This window comes from Ceratosolen solmsi, unplaced genomic scaffold (genome assembly GCF_000503995.2).
Source record: "Ceratosolen solmsi marchali unplaced genomic scaffold, CerSol_1.0 scaffold29, whole genome shotgun sequence".
Taxonomy (NCBI): Eukaryota; Metazoa; Arthropoda; class Insecta; order Hymenoptera; family Agaonidae; genus Ceratosolen; species Ceratosolen solmsi.
Window position 1 is genome coordinate 6,551,758 of NW_011948417.1, and position 16,231 is coordinate 6,567,988.

General features: G+C 23.4%; 1 protein-coding gene across 8 annotated transcripts in view; it reads left to right on the forward strand.

Moving 5' to 3' along the window:
- Glut1 (Glucose transporter 1) overlaps nucleotides 1-9,926 on the forward strand; it is a 50,922-nt gene extending 40,996 nt beyond the window's left edge. For 2 of the 8 annotated variants that reach the window (XM_011496430.1, XM_011496423.1), the window contains exons 12-14: nucleotides 5,745-5,842; nucleotides 6,637-6,667; nucleotides 9,465-9,926. In XM_011496430.1, the coding sequence (XP_011494732.1) occupies nucleotides 5,745-5,842; nucleotides 6,637-6,667; nucleotides 9,465-9,585 (250 nt within the window). In that variant the 3' untranslated portion in view covers nucleotides 9,586-9,926. Of the gene's footprint in view, nucleotides 1-5,744; nucleotides 5,843-6,636; nucleotides 6,672-9,452 lie in introns of those variants that run through there. The other 6 variants (XM_011496433.1, XM_011496426.1, XM_011496425.1 and 3 more) reach the window with 5 other exon arrangements.
- The last annotated feature ends 6,305 nt before the right edge of the window (nucleotides 9,927-16,231 follow it).

The following is a 16,231-nucleotide window of genomic DNA, read 5'->3' on the forward strand; positions in this document are numbered from 1 at the left end:
GGTCTGTACGATGTCGAGGGATTAGTTCGAGAGAGCGTAAGTGTGCCCGATTTATTCTTGTGCGAGGTGTGACTAGCGAATTTATTAATATAAAAAGATGTACCTTGTGAGCTGCAGACAAGGTATATTAGTTGCTGTGTAATTGATGTTCCCCTTGATTACTATTCCAATTGGCTTCACTGTAATCACTATCTAAACTGCCGATTTTTTATTCTTATGCACGCGTGTATTCTTAACTATGCTGTCGAATATATGGCCACGTGTCGTCGTCATAGTATACTAAAATACTGACCGGCAATTACAGTTTAGTGAACGCGATGTAGGATTACAATGAGCGTATGAACCTTTTGAATACGCGCATGAACCGAAGGCTTGATCGTTCCGTGGCGGCTCTACTGAAAATACCGACCGTTCCATGGCGGTCCTGCTGAGGGCAGATCGAGACCCGTGTGTCATGGCTTCTACTGGTAAATGATTAAATCAGTTCATTATGGTCGGTCACTGCGGTCGAGTCACGGCAAAATATTAGCCGCAAGCGCAGTTAGTCGTGGATGGTTCGGCAAGAGAGTCGGTCAGCAAGCAAGAAGCTTTCAGCAAAAGAGATTTTCAGCGAGAGAGAGAGAGAGAGAGAGAGAGAGAGAGAGAGAGACGCGCCGCGTGCGTCCCTTATATAGCCACGCGGCGGCTCACTTAGCTGGCAACAAAGCATCATCGTTGTTGCACTAATTCTTATACGAGGCGTGGAAAGAAAAATCTAGAACCTTCGAGAATGTTCGACGAGAGAAAAGTAGGCGCAATACCCTTGTGTGATCTTATAGTATATTAGATTTCATGTCGTAAAACTTGCTCGGACTTGCCGAGTTTTGTTTATAAACATTCGCCCGAGTGCGCGTCCCGGTCCGAGCGCGCGTGCTGTGCGTCGCACAGCGTGTGTATGACCTACTTTTTCTTTAAATTCATGGAACTGCATCAATCTCGAACATCTGATAATAATGAGTAAGATGAGAGAGCATAGCTAATATAGGTAGAAAGAAAGAATGAGAGGGATAAAAGAGAGTGAGAGAGAGAGAGAGAGAGAGAGAGGAAGAGAGAGCAATCAAAGAAAGCGAAAGTGCACAACGATTCAATTTATATTTCTAATTTACAAATATATCTCAACTTCTTCTTCAATAAGTATTTTTCTTCATTTTACATTCAATACGTATCAATTGAGGTATAGACTTTACAAAGAATTATAGTTTATAATGAATATTATATTGAAATATATATAAATAACTCTAAAAGTAATTTTTATTATAAAGAATTATAAATTGAAGAATATCTGATAGTTAATTTTAAAAATAGCTATAAATTTACATATAAGAAATTTTATTTAAAATATAAATAAATTAATATATTAATTTTATATTTTTATAAAAACAGAATATAAAAATCTAAAAATATTAATTACAATTAATCTCGAAAACTATAGTTAAATCAATAATTCAAACACAATATATATAAGATTTTAATATATATATATATATATATATATTATATTTATAGCATAATTATGTATACTATTGTAACTTTAGTTTACTATTTTTTATTAATAAATATTAATTGGCACACTGAAATAATGTATAATATACTTATAAATGTGGCATTATTATATTGTTTCATTTATAATGGAATTATTGGATATATAATTTACATTAATACCGTGTTTTGAATATATTTTTATAAAGTAACTTTTCCACTTCAAGTAAAAAAGCTAATTTACAATTATAACACAAAATAAAAATATACTTTATACAGGTAAAACTAACTTTACAAGAAGATAAAAAATAAGCATTACTAATACATTTATTGAAAATAACTAATATTAAAGGATTGATTTTTATCTAATAATAATATATTCGCCACTTGATTTCAATTTGTAATGATACTATATTTCAGGGATGAAAAAATCACCACTTATTCTAGCAGAGATCATCTAATCTGACGCCATTACTACCAACAATATAACTAAATTACCGTTGAGAGTTAATTCTTAAAAACTTATATATAAATAGATAGGTGATTGAAAGGTGTAACAATCAGAAATGACAGTGCTATCGATGGTGTACGGATTTCTATTATTCAATTAGAGTACAAGTAAATATATTTTATAAATATATACTATTTATTCATGCTTATACAATTTTATCAACCAAACATTTATATATTACAAAATACAAATTCCTCAAAATGAAAATAATAAAATCAATTATGGTATTCAAAACCATCCATTAATATTAATATATTTTCTGCTTTTTTTTTTCTTCATTAAACGAATATAAATTTTTTCATTTTTAAATAATTTACTCGTTTATTTAATAAAATACTACATATATAGTATTATATATATGAAATTATAAAATATTTTATAAAATCAAAAAAAAAATTTTGTTTAAATCAATCATATCATCGATAGCGATTAGCGACGGAAGTTTATTTAATTTTTGTATATTCATTAATGATAGTAGTTTAACATGTATTGTAATGTAACAATAATGTAATTAGTAATTCTTATCTGTTCGGATTTAAAAGATTAATAATCGTTATTTTTATATTCACTATATTTTAAAATAAAGATCTATTATTTTTAAATATTTCATAAATCATATAACTTATATATAATACATCAATATATAATATGTACGTAGTTAATAGATGATTTTATTAGTTTTTGTAGTTTTAATGCATTTATTTTATGGAAATTAACTATTTTAAATTAATTATAATAAATTTCGTCGTATTATATTAATTGATTCCACATATCAAGCAGAAATTGTATCTTATAAAATATTCTTTTTTCTAACACTTTAGTTTTTTTATTCATTATGAGATTTTTTTAAATTATATAAGTCCATATCTTTTCAATATTGTTCCGTTTGACGCAAAAATGGTAATCACTAGAAGCAAGAACATTTCATAAGTGAAAAAGAATCTTTTTGATGAGGAATCATTTTTTGTATATAAATTGAAACGGATCTGTCACTTTTGATAATTTTATTCGTAATAATTGTCTTTGATTTTAAAATTCACAAAAGAGCACTCACTTCATTTCTTCGTATGCATATGCAGAGAATTTTTAACCAAGACCATATCGTTTATTTGTTGGTATTGTTAGTTAATTATGATGAACAAGTAATTTTCGTATTTGTCATTGTTGTAACGCATTTCTTCTGTTTAGTGACAATATTTTATTAGAACTTTATAGATTTACATCGCAAACTAATAAATGAACATTTTAATTAATTAGTCATATTAAAAGTTCAGTATATTGTTAATTTAATATTGAGTTGTTAAAATAATTCTTTAACTGTTTTAGAAAATTCAGAAAATTGTCATTTCAGAAAAAATCAAAAGTAGAAGTAAGCAATCAATACCATTACAAAATTAAACATTATAAAATAAAATTTATTATATACAATAAATAAGAATAACCAATAAGAAAATTAAGTTCTTATTAAATGGATTGATTATAATTACCTTAAGCTTCACTTACTTAAAAAATATTAGTACGAGTTTTACATTGAGATTTAAATAAAACAAATTACTGACAATTTTTACGTACAGTTATGATAATATTATAATTTGTTATTATACTACTATAAAAAAAATCTTTTAAAAATTAATTGGTATTTTTAAAAACTCCGGTTTATTATATAATTTTTAAATTTCTGTTTTTAAAATATCAATAATGGATACTCAAATGTTTTAATAACAAATTATATTAATATATAAGTTATAAAAAAATAGAAACTGTGAAATGCATTGTTTTTTTTTTTTTTTATAAAACTAAGTCGAAAATCGGAAATATAATCGTTAACAAAACGAAATATTTGCATTAATAATATAGTTGAAAAGTAATATATTGATTAACAATAATAATTATTAAGCCTTTCAAATCTAATTGTGGAAATCTTGTATAATAGAGAGTTTTTTTTTATTTTATACAGATTCCAAAAGTCCGTTTAAAAATAAAATTAAAAAGGCTCTAGTACGTTAAAGTGACTATATTGAAGAATTTTCAATTCTAATAAAAGATTTAAATTGGTTTTAATTTCTTTAACTTAATAGTATGTAATTTTATTTCATTTCTACGTTAATAGAACAATTGGTATAATTTAATATAAACACTGTATTTTATCAAAATTAAATATAATATTTATATCAAAGCTAATTTTAATAATAAATGACTATCAATTGGTTCAGTTAGGGGGGACAGAATCTTTTTAACAGAAGGAAAATGGATGGAAGAAGGTAAAAAATTGGGGGAAATTTTAAACCTAATAATACCGTCTAAATTTTTTTTCCAATTCCTTTACTTCTATATTTGACCAATTAATAAAATATTTATCTTAATAACAATAATTATATTATTATTAAACCTAAAAACAAAAACTAAAATTAAAAGTAAATATTATTCTAATAAATTATAATACATTAAGCGATGATAAATTATCTCACGTTTAAACAAACTAGATAAAATAGAATATATTTATCTATCAATTATATGTTACATTAGTTAAAAGTTCTTGAAAAAATACTATCTAATAATCATATAATAATTTTTGAATTTAGATTACGATCTATATATATTTATATTCAATTTTTAACATATATAAATAATTTTTTAATTGATTTTTTTTTTTACTATAATTAATATTTATAATATTTAAATGCTCGATAAAACTATAAAATAATATTTATAGACACTTAAAATTATCAATTTAATTAAATATTTAAATTTGAATTTAAATTAAAATCCAAACATTTTTTAAGCAGAGTAATATGATAAACGAAGCTTGAACGAAGCTTGAACGAAGCTTTTAAAAAACGATGTACCTTACTTTTTTAATTTCATATCATTTTATAAAATGGTAAAGTAATAAGTAACATACATAAATTAAATGAAGTTAAAATTTATATGATATATAGTTAATTAGTGTAATTGGAAAATAATTACTACACTTTTGCCACATTATTATTACAACTACGATTTATTGCATTTATTTTTAATGAAAGTGTATGTATAAATCATTACAATAATTAAATATAATTATTTTTTTAAGATAATTTAAATTGATTTAAAAACGATATTTTATTAAAAGAATAAAAGTATTAAAATATTTCAGGTTTTAGTATTTTTTTCAAATCATAAAATATTTATATATTTACACGTTTCAGAAGTTTTTATATGAATTGTTACATTAACAAAATTATAGTTCCATTTATAGATACATTTTTAAATGAAGTCAATGTGAAAAATTAGCAAAACTTTAAAATAAAATATTTTTGTATATTTAATAGTTTAATAGTTTTGTACTTACATAATAATATATTATCTTAACAGTTACATAAATGTCATTGGTTGCAAATTTAAACAAAGTTTAATCGATAAAGTAAAACAATTTTGAAAATTTACATTCGCTCGTTCGAACATACACAGAATTTTTTAAATTTAAATATTGATTACATTTTTAAAATGTTAACGTATTACTAAATATAATTTATTTCTCGATATATTATTGATTAGAAATAGCACATCTGGATATAATAGTAATATAAAAAAAATTCATATGAATAAACGGAACGGAAATTCGAAGATTGGGAGAATGAAAGAAAAGAAAGAAAAAGACACATCTATACATGAAATAAATAAAAGTTGGAAAGCGAATAGAAAAGAAAAAAAAACGTGGCGTGGTGTTTTGCAGGAGCATGCTAAACTGTGTGAATGCGTTAGAGGGTCACATTCCGCCGGCCGAGAGAGCAGCCTTGATGGTGGCCGAGGAGAAGCCACGTCCTGACACATGTAAGACTTCAAGTATCAGTCAGCCAAGATCTCTATTATTCAATTCAATCATTTCAATACATACTTAAAAAAAATATATATATATACATATAAATATATATTATATTTTTCATACTGCTCATTTTATCGTCATTTTCATCGTCATTTTCTTACTCATACTATCCTACTTAATTAACAGGTTTTCCAATTCACTTTATCATCTATATACGCCTCGATTATTTTACTTATTTATTTATTCATTATTTAATTATAATTCAGTATTATTTCGTCTTTTAAGTATTTAATACCAGTCATATTCTATTTTTTAATTTTATGATTTTGAAAATAATTTCGTAAGGTCTTTTGTACCTATAATTTTCTTTTTGAAAATAATTTACCTTTATAAAAATTTATGCAGTTTGGTTATATCGTTGAAAAGATGCAAATTTTTGTGAATAAATATAATATGTTTATACAATTATTTGATGATATATATATGTATAATTGATATATGTATTAATACATAATTAATGTAGTATTCTTCTTCTTTTTCTTGCTATTGTTATTATATTAAATACTTGAACCTTAATATTTCTGTAAAATTAAAATGACTTTTATTTCATTTTTTATCTTTGCTTTATTTTACATTTTCAAAAAGAGCGATGTATAACAGTTAAACATTTTTTATATTTATAAACATAAGTCACATAGTCACACATAATATTGAAACTATTCACATTTTGCATGTCATCAGATATTTTTGTATGTATCATCGTAGTTCGTCTGTAAGATCATAATTCTCCTTTTGTTTGCAGACTTTCCTTCTACATTTGAAAGTAATCCAAAGTAGGTAAATGTTAAATAACCATTTATTGTCGCCGACGTGAGAGTATGCGAGGTTATAAAAATTGATAACAGCAGTCTTAACATTTCTTCAAGTATAATTATATTAAAACAATTATATAATTACATATAATTACATTATTTTTATTTACATAATTATATATATAAATTATATATAATTACATTATTATTATTGACTACGTAAAAAATTTGAGTTAAAAATCTTTCACGTCGACCATGACATTAATTACTCTTGAGAAAAATTCATTTTCATACATTTAATTCTCAATCTATTTGTCCAAGTAATATAGAAAAAGTGATTTTATTTTAGTCAGTATATTTTGTAAAATAAAGATATAAAATTGTTGTAGCTTTTCAGTGTTTATTATTTATATTTTTTATATTATATACTTCATTTTATATTATTTATTATTTAAAATTTTCTATTAAGAAATACGTTTACATAGTACTTTTTAATTTATCCTTCAGTAAAAAATTGTTTTTATTACATTATTAATTTATAACATACAATATAATAATTATTTATATTAAATTTTATATATAATTTTTTTTCAAATTTATTAAGCATATTGTTTTTATTATGAATAATATAACAATAAATATGTTACAAATTCATTAAGATAATTTAGGCTATAGTTATAGTTTAGTTATAGCTATAGTTTCATATTTTAAATTTAGATGATAATACAAATATAGAATTACTTAAAACATATAATCGAATAATTTTTAAATAAATAAATTATATATACATAGGTATATATATATATATATATATATATATATATATATATATACATATATATAAATTAGTAAATATTATAAATTAATATTAAAACTAAATATAATCAACACTTTAATATTATTTAAGTAAAAAGAAAAATTATCAACTCTATAAATATTTTTCTCAATTTCTTATCTCACTTATCATTATATCCACATATTCATATCCATAAATTACATGACCTATTTCACGATATTAACGTAACGTCTACTCATTCACGACTTGTTCTACTGAAAATCCACATAAGGAGTATCGTGCAACGTTCAACATCAACAAAAAAAAATACTCTCAGCATTAAGTTACTACAAAAGAAAAGCATTAAACAGAATAAATAGAGATATTAGAAGATTAATAAAAAGTAAAAAGGCAGACAAAAAACTGAAGGACGATAAGTGGAATTGGAATTTGCATGACGGTAACTTACATAACAGATATGTATGATGTGTCTAAGATAAAACACACTTTCTATTTAAAAATATTTTTTTCATCTCACTTTTACACCTATAATGATCTTTAATTAATCAATATCTGTACAGAATAAGTCACTTCCTTCACCATTTACGCTATGATAGGAACTTATGCTAATAATAAATTACATAAAAATAATTATCATTATTGATACCGCTATTACCATTAATATTTTCATTGCTATAATTATTTATTTTACCGCTAATAATATCATTATGAAATATAATCGCTTCTGTAATGACTAGGTAAATATGTAAATGCAATATGCTTTAAAATACAAAAATTAATTAGTCAATTTCTTACGTCCTACGCCCGCGAAATCTATTACTTTATAATAATGTAAATACTATTTTTTGCTTATGTCCCTATATTATATGTATATAAAAATATAGAATGAGAAGCGTTATTTTTATTTTTTAATTACTTTATATAATAATAATCTTTCATATATCACTACTTTTGTTATTAAACAAATATGTATACAGATTTTAAAATAGTGTGAAAATGTATGGCGATGGTTAACGTTAGACAGACAAATGCATGAATTTGTAAATAGATTTGCACGAAGCCTTTATTTTGTTATTATATACATGGCCGTTGTTTTTAAAAGTATAGTTTTCTATTATATTTGTGTATAGTAAATTATATTAAAAATCTAATTTTTTGGAAATTGCGTATAACATAAAAATACTTTTATATTTGGAAAAATAAAGAATACTAAATATTATATTCAATATACAATATAAATTATATGCACATTATTGCATATTATATGAAATTAAAATTTTTACTAAAAGTATTATTTATGAAATAAAAATATTTGTACAAGTATATTAGAGCTTTAACGTTTGTTAGAAAATTTTAGTAAGCTAGTTATTTTGAGATTAAGTCAATGCAAGTTAATAGAGCCAAACTTCACTCTACCATTTTTAAATAGTGCATCTATTAAGATATTTTACATATAAAAATATATAACAAAATTTTATGTAATAAAAAAATTATTTTACATATATATTATTCTTTAATTATATCAAGTTTATTATGTAAATTTAAAATTTATTAAGTGACAACCTTATATTCTTAATACCACAAATTAATTAATTCTATCATCTTTGCAGATAAAGTAGATTAAAAAAAAACATTTAATTTTCTATTTGAAATAAAGATAAATTTTTTTTTCGACTATCTTCTTCATATTTTATATTAAAATAAATTTGGAACATCGGAATTTTAAAAGATACAGTAGCCATCATTGCTCAAACTTTTAAAGATTGAATTCAATAAGTCGACGTGGTCTCAAAAGAAACCATTGTGCACGTGAAAGACGCATATCGCCTAATGACGAATCTTTTATAATATACCCTCCGTTGTACTTTCGCATCCTTGCATGATTATTGAACATATAAACAAATAAGGATATAGAGTATTATAAAGAAAAAATAAAGAAATAGTAGAAAGAGGGCATAAGTGGATTAACTTCTCGGCGTCATTCGTCGTGCCGACAACGGCGAGACGCAGTTGTGTTTGCAGCTGGTTCCGATCAGTCTTCCGTAGACGTTCGTCCCGCTCAACCGGAGAGGCCACCGCCCCCGCTTCCCCCGCCACGCTTTCCGAGCAGCGCTGTTTGACACTGGGGAACTCGTCATCCTAATGCCATCATCAAGGGCCTCGAGACTCGTCTGGCCCGACTGCTGGCACAGCGCGTCTGCGCATGCATCGAATTCTTCCAGGACAACCCGTCACCGCCATCTCAACCACTGCCAGCGACTATCTCGCACTGATGCGTCTACAATATGAGGAGGTGGAGAAAAAGCGCCATTTGAGCAACGGTTCAGCCACATTGGACTTTTCTTCTGTCATTGTTGCAGTTATGCTAATATGGCGCACTAAATCTCAGACCGACGATTTTCATAAGGACTTTGCGAAAAGGAGTTGAGGAGGTTAAGGTAGTTCAATTTCAAAGATAAGTTTTATTGTCTGGGCTTTGGAGTCTTATACGAATAAAATTTCAAAATCAATTAAAAGGGATTTGTCGTAAATAAGAGCTACAAGCATCATTCGTTTGAAAAATTAAACTAGATAATTTCTCAAACTCATCTTCATGAGATTTATCAATCTATAATGATGACTACCTTAACTTTTGTCTGTTCATTTAATAATCAGCACAATTCTAATATTCGAGTGAAAACCTTACTTTTTTCATTCTTTCATTGTCAATGATAATAATATATAATGTTCTGTTTCTTAAATTTCAGTATAAAATGTTTTGCTTACGGAAATTATAAATGTATAAATATATCAAAAGTGTCAATGATGACAAGAGTTACCAAATAATTTTTGTATATTACATTGATAATGAAATAATGGGTATTTGAATTTTATAAGAGGATTTATTTTTAGATACTTAAAAAGAGAGACTGAAAATAACATTCTCTTTATAAAAGTGCAGATAAATGTCAAAATATTATAAAGAACGAACAAGTCTTTATCAATAAATAGAAATATATAATTAGCAAAACAGCAAGGAAGAAAACTTTGATTAAATTCAAGTTCAGAATTCATTGTATATTTTCAAATAATTATTCATTAAGAGTGATAACGAAATGTAAATAATTTATGAGTAAATATAATTGAGGAAAAGATAGTAATGTCCTTTGAGAAATTTGAGTCAAAGAATGCAAATTAAAATTTTTTTTTTCAAAATGCAATGTTTGCAATAATCACTTCTACTGTTCTACTAAGAAATAATATGAGTTATAATGTTTAAAATATACATCATTACAAGAACATTAAAAGCAACACGAGTTTCATTAAATCTTTTGTCCTTCGATCGTTGCTCAAGAAAAGTGAAAAATAAAAACGAAAAATAAATAAGAGATAAAATGCTATAGTTGATCAGTGCCTACTGTGCCCAATTATTAGGATAAATTAAGGTCTATTTCATACATTAGATTTGACTATGTAAAAGAGTATTCTACTAAGAACATTCATCTGAACTGGTGTATTATTAACTTTGAATTTATAAATTTATAATTATTAAATATCATAGGAAAGAATCCTCGGAGATAGCATTTCGAATTTGCATCTTTTAAGAAATACTTAATTATAATTCTATAAAGTCTATAACATGCGCGCAAGGATAATTCAATTAACACCATAAACAGATGCGCGGCATACACACTTCGATACACATGCTAATAACATCTAAATATACATTTATCGAAAAAGAGCGAATTTTATAAATCAATATTTAAGTGCAACGAACTCACATGATTTGCGCATAATTATAGTAATTGTAGTTGTGGACTTGAATGATACGCAGTAAAGAATTTTAAAAATATGAGAAAAAAGATGTTAAATATAGCTAATAATAGACGTGAAAAAGGTTTCCTATTTTTTACTTTCCAAACTGTATATATTAATTTTACTGGATTTTAATTTATACTAATATATTTATATGTAATTAATCATAAGTATGTAAATTATAATTTTAGTACTGTTACATACATTATTTAACGAATTTAAATACAATTTCAGCATTTTACAGTATTTTAGTGTGAATTTAGTATTTTTAATTAATTATAATAATATCAAGAACTCACATTATAAATGTTTTGTTATTACTTGATGATATAAGATAAAAATTAAAATAATTTAGTATTATTTTTTGCAAGTACAAATTTTTTAACATTTTTAGATACTTTAATATGAGACTAATATATAAATAAATATGAATATATAAATCAATCAGTGTTTATACATTATATAATGAAAATTATTGAGTTTTTTAAAATAAAATTAACACGATTAATCAATTATACTATCTCTATCGGGTTACATTAAATTGCATCATACAGTTCTTAAAATGGGAAACCTCCTTTTAAATGTATATACTTCTGTATATAATTAAAAACTCGTAATTCTAACATATACAAGGTCGTCTTTGAGAATCGTCAGATATGTGTTATTTAACGAAGATAAAAATTAAATACAAATAATAAAAAAATAAAGATACAATTTATGTTATAAAGTATAAACTTCATTTATGAATAAATTAAAATAATTATTATGATTAATATTTATTTAGTACATTTCTGTATATCAGCTAATAATATTTTCTGAATGTCCTTTTTATGAAACTATTAATGAATTAATCTTCGCTAAAAATTAACCGAACTATTATAAACCTCTTTCAAAAATACAATATATATATATATATATATATATATATATAATGCAAATATAAATTTACAATAAACATTTATATAATAAAAAAATTAATATACACAAAAATGTTTTGCACAATGCACAATTACGTTTTTATTCGCATAAACTTAAAATTTTATAAAACTTCTTACCAGTATATAGACCAGTATATAAATTTCCGGCAGAATTAAAATTTTTATATACGCAATTATCTAATGATTCATGTTTACGAATATTTTATTCATTATTTCTAGACTAACTTCTCTCAATACTTTAACTTTTGTAAACATGTTCCAGGTTAAAAAAATATATGTTTGAATTTAAATACTCTTAACAATTATTTTTTAATTTAAGATATTATTTATAATGAGTGATATCCTCTTTTTTCTAGAATTCTGGTACAATCAGAATATTCAGGGTTACCATATACTTAAATGTTGTATAAAACTATAGGATATTAAAATACTGTAAATTAATTTATGGCATAAATTAAAATTTGAAAAAACATAATATAATCATTCATTTTAGATACAATAATCCACATGATTATTATCAATAACATTTATATTCTAGTAGAAAAATCTTTCATGTAAATTTATACGTATGAAAAGTAGATACAAATACTCTAGTAATTCAAATATTTAATTTTAGAATAAATTATTTAAATAGTTGACTTCAAATATGATAAAGCTAATTAAATTTATAAATTATTAGAATAAATAGGCCTAATCAAAACTCAGTCAAACTTTGCATCGAAATATAGAGATCTTCTACAATAAATTCATTTAATTTATTTAATTTCCTTATAATTAATTTTTATTCCTAAATAAAATATTATACTGAAGTTTATTATAAACTAATCTGCCCTTTTAACAAACTTTATATTTTAAAAAAATATATAATTGAATAAACTAGTTATATAATAAAATTTGGTGTAAAAATGATAAAGTTAAAATAAAAATCATCCTCGGAAAGGTAATAGTATCATGATATTGCTTTCAAATTAAGCAAATTGAAAAAAATGAAGTAGAATTTAAAATGACTTCTGTACATCTTAATTGTTATATTTATCAAACTTTGCCATCCTATTTATTAAGTTAAAATACCTAGATTAGTGACAGTATAGTGACCTAGGGTACTAGTAACAAGAGAAATAGTAATTTTTGACAGCACAAAAATGTATGAAATGCACATGAAAAGCAAAAAAATAAAAGATACATGAAATGAAATGAAAGTTTAAATCAAATAATAAGATGAATTGAAGAAAACACTTTTATGAATACTCATTTCTCGTTTACGCAATGGTTGTATATTAATTATATATATGCATAAGTCAAACCAAATAAAAAAAACAATAAAGAATATTCCTTTTAAAATTAATTCTAAGCTGCGTTCAAATAAACCTCAAAGAATAAAATAATAAACACGTTATATATTTGGATTTTTAAAAAATTTAAAACTATTTCCGTATCCCATAAAAGCATAAATTAAACAAATAAATGCTTATAGTAATTAATAAATTAATAGAATGACACTACATAACGAAGTACTGAATAAAATGTTAAATTTTTATATGTTCTAAACAATTCACTCCAACGTATTTGTCTTATTTTTACTGTGCAAAATATATATTGTTTATGTTATCTAATGCAATTCAATTAATAACAAAATATAAATACAATTATTATTATTTTTTCTTCAACTTGATCATGTTCGGATTAAAAAAGCACAATTCAAATTAATTTAAGAATATTTCATGTCAAATGAATATTTCACATTGAATATTACATGCAATACGAAACAAGAATTGTAATATTACATTATTGTTACGTAATTTTACATTATTAATTTACAAATTGCATTACAATTTTAAATAATTCTTTCTCTTATTATCAGGTTAAATCATTGAATTTATCTAAATAAATATGTATTAATAAGGCATATGAAGATAAATAAATATCATAAAAATATAATTAGGCATTTATTATTTAGTATTTTTATATCGACTCTAAATTATTATATATTTCAAAATTCGTAAATTCAAATTTAACATTCAATATATAATAGTGGTAACAACGAATTATTTTTGTTTATTTTTATACATAATTATTGTTATTCTGCTTACTTATAATTATAATATTTCATTATTATATCGTTTATAGTTTGATTAAAATAATATATATTTTTATAACAGTATTATTATTTAATAATTTAGAAAATATTTATTAAACATTAGAATTGCAAAAAAATTTATAAAAACATTTTTTTTAAGTAAAATAATATTAGATTTTCAAAAATTATAATTTTTTCAAAAACGCATAATTAATATCGTAAGTAACATATATAAAAAATTTTAAGTAATTAAAGAAATTAGTTTTGAACAGTGTCAAAACGAACTGCTTTTTTATAGCCGAAATACCTTTTTCGAAATCATAATAATGTCGGTATTATATGTTTGATATACACGTAAGAACAATAATAATTCGTTAAAAGTTCACTGCCATTAAACTAACTTATTAAAAGTTCCTTTGACTTAAGGAATCTCGTGTTAAATGCAAAGATAGTAAAACATTAATGAAAAATTTAGAAACATATGATGAATGTGAAAACTACATAATTATGCGAAATATTTATCGTATAACATTGTGTGGGGGAGGGGGGGGGTTAAAACGAATCAATGACGATTAGAAAAAATCGAATTCATAAAATAAAACAACATTAATTTAAATTAAAAATGATAGCCGTTAGATACTGCATCAATTTAACAATAGATATTTCTCACAGAAACAAAGTAGTAGACCCTGGGAAAAATGGTAAAATAATAGCAATGACTTTATGATTATGTATGTAATATAAAATAATATAATTATATGTATGTATCTGAGTTATAACAAAATAATTTTGCGTATGATGGTAAAAAACTATTATAATTCTCAAAATACATAAACATGTTTATTGGGAATGATTCTAAAGTTTATTATATGAAAGGCAGTGATAAAATAAAAATCTAAATACAAAAAAGAAAAAATATTCTTTATATTTGTCATTTAAGTAATATTATAAGTATCGTTCTATTTTATGTCTTTATGGGAAAAGATCATTTGGATATGAAAGGAATAAACACAATAAACATAACATATTAGTGATGATTTTTAATTATAAGATAACAAGCAATCTAAAAAAAATAAAAATTAATTATATATTATAGTATGAAGAAATGTCGCATGTTTTTACTGTAACAAAAACTTTTTCATTTTTACGTATAAAATTTAGATTAAAGTACGGGCGCAGATATGCACATACACAACACAAATGATTATGCTGAAATATGATAAATTAAAAAAACTAATAATTTAATCTATATATTGTGAAGGTGTAAGAAATATTATAAAAAAAATACTTTTAAACAGATGTTCAAATAAGAAACTTCATAGAATCAATTATGTACAGTGCATATAATAATAAATTCATATAAATAAGATTACAAAGATTTTTAGTGCACTATTTCTATTAAGTTTGTAAATTATTGCATTTTTTAAAATGCAACGCGATATTTTCGTCTCATGTACCGTAATCTAGTCAAATGATTAAAAGTCATAATAATAATATTCTCAATTATAATCTAATTTTTTACTTAATACACTTGTCTCTTAATCTATATAAACACTTATGTAAAATAAGTTATACCGCAAAAGAGTATGGTCTAGCATGCGATTAAGTATTAAATAATATTAAGTATTAATATGAAAAATAAAAAATGTATTAAATTTATCTATAGTTTTATTTACCTAAGCTAATAATAGTATACAAGTAATTTAATAAACAAAATTTAGATAAAAAATAAATTCTAAAAAGTATTTAATTTGCAATTATTACAAAAATACTCAAAATATAAAATTATATAACATGTATCTTATTATTAATGAAAACTGTGCATTCCTATGTAGAAATGAAAGAAAATTTATATTAATTTTTTGTCGTTTTATTCAGTATTTATTAATTATAAAAATAAATAAACATACATAGTTAACTATACATAGTTTTATGCTGCTTTTATTAATGTTATATACAAATGTGAAAGATTATTAAAA